This window comes from Sinocyclocheilus grahami, unplaced genomic scaffold, assembly GCF_001515645.1.
Source record: "Sinocyclocheilus grahami isolate Dianchi unplaced genomic scaffold, SAMN03320097.WGS_v1.1 scaffold34.1, whole genome shotgun sequence".
NCBI classification, from domain to species: Eukaryota; Metazoa; Chordata; class Actinopteri; order Cypriniformes; family Cyprinidae; genus Sinocyclocheilus; species Sinocyclocheilus grahami.
In genome coordinates this window covers 335,050-342,224 of record NW_015505213.1, presented here as the reverse complement: position 1 = coordinate 342,224, position 7,175 = coordinate 335,050, and the positions used below count along the sequence as shown (strand labels likewise).

The window sequence follows — 7,175 nt, the reverse complement described above, 5'->3', positions numbered from 1 at the left end:
GATTGAGGTCATGTACATGTACTGCGCGACAAGTCGATATATTGATTATTGTGACAGGCCTATAGTTGTGACTTGTTTGGATGAACGGCCATAGTTCAAAAACAGTTGAAATAGTTCTGAAGGATGTGCAATTTGATCAGCATGTAAAATCAACTGAATTGTCGAAAAGAGGGGGAAAAAACACGTTGACTTGTGAAAAAGTACTTTGAAGGTCTGAATGAAAGTTTGTTTTTCAAAGAAGTCTCTTATACTCATCAAAGCTACATTTGTTTCATCAAAAACTGAATGTGAACTGTTAGCCTAATACAATTTAAAATAGCCATTTTCGGTTTTAATATATTTGAAAATGTAATTTATTTGGCGAAGCTGAATTTTCAGCATCATTACTCCAGTCTTCAGAGTCACATGATCCTTCAGAAAGCATTCGAATATGCGGATTATAATTCAGTTACACAATTTTCATTTTCTCTTGTTTTTCAAATGTGTTTCCTTATTCGATGGAACACAATGAGATGTTTTGAAGAATGTTCGTGCTGCTCGTTTCTTTTTCATGCTGCTGACAGTGACCATATCAAATATTTTCTGTATGCCTGATCTGTATGATGTTGTTTATCAGGGTATGTAAGATTCTTAACTTGTATCTGTTTGAGGATGAGAACGGCCGTGCCTGGAGCCGCAGCGTGATGGACAGAGAGCTGGAGGTGTTGTGTGCGAGTCAGTTCACTCTGCAATGTATCCTCAAGGGAAATAAGCCGGACTTCCACTCTGCCATGCCGGCTGAACTGGCCCAGCCCTTCTACAACAACATGCTGGAGCAGCTGAGGGAAGCCTATAAAGCAGAACTCATCAAAGGTGAGGGCACACCATCTGACTGTTGAAGGTTTCATTGTTCTGATTAGGATGTGTTCGTTGTTTAAAGGGTTAGTTCACCCAAAAATGAAAATTAGCCCATGAAGTACTCACCCTCAAGGCATCCTAGGTGTATATGACTTTCTTCTTTCAGATAAATCCAATCGGAGTTATATTAAAAATAGTCTTTGATCTTCCAAGCTGTTTAATGGCAGTCAGCGGGTGTTGCAGTGCTTCAGTCCAAAAGAAGTGAAATAAAGCACATCCATCCATAATAAAAAGTGTCTCACACGGCTCCAGGGGGTGAACAGAGGCCTCCTGTAGCGAATCGATGCGTTCTTGTAAGAAAAATATCCATATTCAAAATGTAATAATCACTTTAATCTAGCTTGCGCTCACTGTTGTACATGGAAGCAGTTCTAGGCGGATGACGTATGAGGTCGGCGTTGCACTGCACTGATGCACTGCAACACCCGCTGAGTGCCATTAAACAGCTTGGAAGATCAAAGACAATTTTTAATATAACTCCGATTCGTCTGAAAGAAGAAAGTCATATACACCTAGGATGCCTTAAGGGTGAGTAAATCATGGGCTAATTTTCATTTTTGGGTGAACTAACCCTTTAAACAACGAACACATCCTAATCAGAACAATGAAACCTTCAACAGTCAGATGGTGTGCCCTCACCTTTGATGAGTTCTGCTTTATAGGCTTCCCTCAGCTGCTCCAGCATGTTGTTGTAGAAGGGCTGGGCCAGTTCAGCCGGCATGGCAGAGTGGAAGTCCGGCTTATTTCCCTTGAGGATACATTGCAGAGTGAACTGACTCGCACACAACACCTCCAGCTCTCTGTCCATCACGCTGCGGCTCCAGGCACGGCCGTTCTCATCCTCAAACAGATACAAGTTAAGAATCTTACATACCCTGATAAACAACATCATACAGATCAGGCATACAGAAAATATTTGATATGGTCACTGTCAGCAGCATGAAAAAGAAACGAGCAGCACGAACATTCTTCAAAACATCTCATTGTGTTCCATCGAATAAGGAAACACATTTGAAAAACAAGAGAAAATGAAAATTGTGTAACTGAATTATAATCCGCATATTCGAATGCTTTCTGAAGGATCATGTGACTCTGAAGACTGGAGTAATGATGCTGAAAATTCAGCTTCGCCAAATAAATTACATTTTCAAATATATTAAAACCGAAAATGGCTATTTTAAATTGTATTAGGCTAACAGTTCACATTCAGTTTTTGATGAAACAAATGTAGCTTTGATGAGTATAAGAGACTTCTTTGAAAAACAAACTTTCATTCAGACCTTCAAAGTACTTTTTCACAAGTCAACGTGTTTTTTCCCCCTCTTTTCGACAATTCAGTTGATTTTACATGCTGATCAAATTGCACATCCTTCAGAACTATTTCAACTGTTTTTGAACTATGGCCGTTCATCCAAACAAGTCACAACTATAGGCCTGTCACAATAATCAATATATCGACTTGTCGCGCAGTACATGTACATGACCTCAATCCTTTTTGGTGACTCAATATATCGACCATTATATTTACTTAAAAATTAATGTCACCGTGGTTTTTTACATTCCACTTGTGTCTGTGGCTTTTGCAGCTTCTCGTACATAATGTGGTGCAGTTGGTGCTAGTTCAAATTTAAAAAATGCTTCTACAAAAAAGTTTCATCTGCAGATATGGTCTTGTTTAGGGATCTGTGCCTTTGTGCATACGGACATCTGACTGCTAAGTAGTGATTGTGTTTTTCAGCAATAGTGTGCACCCTTCATTTACACAGAAAAGAAGGTTAGGGGAAAATCTGTAGATGGAAAAATCTCCATACAAGCTCTTTGTGCATTTCTCTTTTTTTGTACTTGTTACCTTACTATTTTTTCAAGGTATCTAATATTTTAATACTTAATTTCCATGATCTAAATATTCTTAAAAATGAAAAGTTTGTTGTCATTTGGAAGTGTGTAGGCCTTCTTGCATTATTATGCTTTTATATATGGATTAATGAACAGCCAAATGCAAATCAACAAATGCAGGCAGGCGGTTAGAGGAGTATGGGAAATTATCAGAGAGATCTATGCAGATAATTTGAGATAAACTAGATAGATACAATGTCACAGAGCTGTCATCATGCACTTTGAACATCAACGAGTCACTAAGAACACAACAAAAAACTAGATAACTTAAATATAGTAGGCTAGTCAGTTAAAACTTGCTGTTTTTGTGTGAAAAGACAAATTTCACACCTGGCCCTGACTAGATTCTAACCTATTTATGTGCTGAAATCTGCCCGACAACTCCGTTTTGATTTTGTGTAGTGTCTTCAAAGCTGCAGTCACATCGGTGAAATATTGGCAAAATTTCACAAAACAAAAACCTATTGTCATTAGTGATGCATGTAGCCGAACAAACACTTTCAAACCAAGAAGCTTTCGGTTGGTCAACAGCAAATTCACGTGACCAATTTGAACCCAATAACAACTTTGTGAGGAGAAATTTTGCGCCTATTGAAATGACTGGATTTTGCCAAGCAACTTTGTACAATTTGTACAATTAAGTGGGCAAAAAAATGTCTTTTGTCAATAGTGTAGTGACGTATGAAGTAATTTTCAAACCAAGCAGCTTTCGTGGCTAACTTGAACCCATTGCGAAATCGGTGTAGGCAGATCTTTTTAGCCTTAATACACCTTGATGTAAAATAAAATAAATAAATTACACAAAGTTTAAATAAAGTAAAAATCAGCAAACACTGTGAAACCAAATATATAAGAAACAAATGTTAAAAAAAAACTTCCAAAATCTAGATAAATGGCAAAAGTCAACAGGCTTTTCAAAATCCAAAATATTGCCAAACAGGTGCTTTTGCATTTCGTTTCTAAAACTAAATCTTCCGCCATGGTCTTGTTGGTCAGCTCGACTCTCTCTCCTCACGTGATAAATGAAATCCTACCCAGCTGCTGATCTGTGATGCGACCGTCATTGAGCAATCATGTTCAGTTTTTCAGAGTCTGTTCTCTAACTGAACTAAATGATTTTGTATTACTAGGCCTGTCACAATAATCAATATATCGACTTATCGCACAATATATGTACATGACCTCAATCATTTTTGGTGACTCAATATATCGCCCATTATATTTACTTAAAAATTAATGTCACCGTGGTTTTTTACATTCCACTTGTGTCTGTGGCTTTTGCAGCTTCTCGTACATAATGTGGTGCAGTTGGTGCTAGTTCAAATTTAAAAAATGCTTCTACAAAAAAGTTTCATCTGCAGATATGGTCTTGTTTAGGGATCTGTGCCTTTGTGCATACGGACATCTGACTGCTAAGTAGTGATTGTGTTTTTCAGCAATAGTGTGCACCCTTCATTTACAGAGAAAAGAAGGTCAGGGGGAAATCTGTAGATGGAAAAATCTCCATACAAGCTCTTTGTGCATTTCTCTTTTTTTGTACTTGTTACCTTACTATTTTTTCAAGGTATCTAATATTTTAATACTTAATTTCCATGATCTAAATATTCTTAAAAATGAAAAGTTTGTTGTCATTTGGAAGTGTGTAGGCCTTCTTGCATTATTATGCTTTTATATTATGATTATATATTCAGTGGCATAAAATGGTCTTTAAAATGACAATAATATCGCAATTATTTCTGGGTCAATATATCGCACAACAAAAAGTTGTTATCGAGACACAACGACACAGTCTTTGAAACAATATACTTTACTTATAGTCATTGCTGTCAATTATTATGTAAATATTAATAATGTCCAATCCCAACAAACATGTAACATCTTTGGGATATAACGGAAATATCACACATGATAATACTTATTTAAGATCTGTGTGTAAATATGTACTTCACTTTGTTTCAGGATGAATCCTGCAAGCCTGGTTTTATGAATTAAATATGTGATCTGTGAAAAATAGACCCTGGTTTTATAATTTTACTATTAAATATACTAATGAACGAATACAATTTATTCATTATTACTGTATTTGATGTTGTTACAATACATTGAGATTGATGTTATTATATTACATATGATCTCCCTGCCAAAACTGATTTTTGGCCAGACATCAGTACTCGCATGTAGTCAACATCCTTCTGCGTGTCCTCCACTGAGATGCCGAGTAAGACGCAGAGTCCCCTGCCTATGGAGCTGATCTGCTCCTCCCCAACTGCGTGAATGAAGTCATTTATTTAATTGGGTACTGAAGAAGCATTCGAAGTTTGTATTAAATTTGTGTTTATAGTTTTAAGGGCCTTACTATTATTCTCAAATGTGTAAAGTAGTAATGGTACGTGTAGATGCGGCCAAACATTTGACTGGTAGTGTAATTCACAGCTATGTTAAAACTACAACACCACCCTGCCTATAAACCTGTTTTGCCTCTTTGCTAGCAAGTGCCAGTTAACGTGATTCAAAAACAACCCCCCCAAAATATTACATAAACTTTAAAAATACATTTCAATAAACACACCAACAGAAGTTTAGTTTATCATACGTTGTATTTTCTGGGTTCTAGAAAAGAAACTACATTTATTACAAAGCTTTTCACTTTACATGAGATTCATTGATGGACTGGTGTGGATTATTGTGATGTTTTCATCAGCTGTTCAGACTCTCCTTCTGACGGCACCCATTCACTGCATTGCGGAGCAAGTGATGTGATGCTACATTTCTACAAATCTGTTCCGATGAAGACACAAAATCATCTACATCTTTGATGTCCTTAGGGCGAGTAAACCTTTCAGCACATTTTCATTTTTTGGGTGAACTATTCCTTTAACACAGATGCCGTGAACACAATACTCCCCTTTAGATGTGTTGCTGATCTCAAAAGACAATCATCAAATTATTTTATTTACATCACTGCAGTTGAGTTCAGTGTCACAAAACATGCATTTCGCTTTTTAATTTAATTTTAAAATATGAAGTTATTATTTTTTTCGGAAAAACAAGCAAGGAAACAGTCAGCTCATTTCTCGTCTTCTTGTTTTTGACTCTCTGTAGAACTTCCACATGAAGATTTGATGAAGTTTAAAAGCATTGTGGTATATGGCACAGAATCCTCCTTATAGATAATTGTGGTCCGAGTGTGCTGTGTTTCATATATCTTCACATTAGGTCTGTTGTCTTCCACGACCTTTTCAACTAATAAAAACAAAACAAAACATGCATTATGTGCAACAAATGTGCAGTTCTGAAATTAACACAACATTGCCATTTATTCAGTATATAAATTCCCAAGCTTCTAGGATACATTTTAAGTCAAGTCTGTAGAGTAATTGAATACTCTCGGTGCAGATGACAGCTGAAGCTATTATAATTCACCTTTGGCTTTGTCGTCTCCGAGCGTGTATTTGTAATATGCGTAACCAAGCATGGTCCAAACACCAACAGCATACACCAGTGACGCATTCCGGTTCCATTTTACAGGATCGATCTTCATATCTGCAACTGAATGTCAAAAAAGTAGGATATTAAACTGAGCAGATGCCAATATTCACAAAGACGCTGCAATAGTAAACCACTCGTGTTGTCACGTGGATACATGGTCTATGCTTATTTTCATGAAGTGTGTGATTAATCGTGATTAAATCACAGAAAAATGGTGTGATTAATTAGATTAAAAAGTTTTATTTATTGACAGCCCTAATATATATATATATATATGTGTCACACATATATACGTGTGTGTGTGTGTGTGTGTGTGTGTGCGTGCAGGGTGCGAACTACGGGGGAGCTAAGCTCCCCTTAATAAGACATGGGCTTCCCTGAAAACGTGATTTGTGAAATTGTGGGGGTTCTCCAAAAATATTGACTGTGTTATTTTGACGTGCAATTTCAGTTTTGTGTAATGTTATCATCGTGGATTATTATGTGTAAAATTGCAAAAATATCATTCATTCATGCATGACGGCGATTTAAACTTAATTCACTTCAATAAAGATAACTATTCATGCTATTCTTGTCATGAGCATCAAGGTGTGGGGGTGCTGCGGTGCAAATTCCACTCATGTTTAGTACATGTTAAAGGAGTCCTATTATGCTCTTTTACAAAGTCTTGATTTTGTTTTGGGGGTGTGCTAGAACATGCTCTCATGCTTGGTGGTTCGAAAAACACATTATTTTTCACATCATTTACATTATTAAAATACTTTCTCCCCAGGCTGGCACAAACGGCTCGATTAGTTAGTTTGATGAAGGTCCGCCTTCCGAAAAACAAAATGTGTTGTGATTGGTTAGCTGTCCCAGTGCGTTGTGATTGGCGAACAGCTTAGACGGTGTTT

The 7,175-nt window shown here is 36.8% G+C and overlaps 1 protein-coding gene across 1 annotated transcript in view; it reads right to left on the bottom strand.

Moving 5' to 3' along the window:
• Positions 1-5,078, bottom strand: part of LOC107581389 (D-tyrosyl-tRNA(Tyr) deacylase 1-like) — a gene marked incomplete at its 5' end in the record, with an annotated part of 8,520 nt that extends 3,442 nt beyond the window's left edge. The window contains 2 exons of the mRNA XM_016266948.1: positions 1,537-1,772; positions 4,969-5,078. Of these exons, the coding sequence (XP_016122434.1) occupies positions 1,537-1,772; positions 4,969-5,078 (346 nt within the window). The remainder of the gene's footprint in view (positions 1-1,536; positions 1,773-4,968) is intronic.
• Between the last annotated feature and the right edge of the window lie 2,097 nt (positions 5,079-7,175).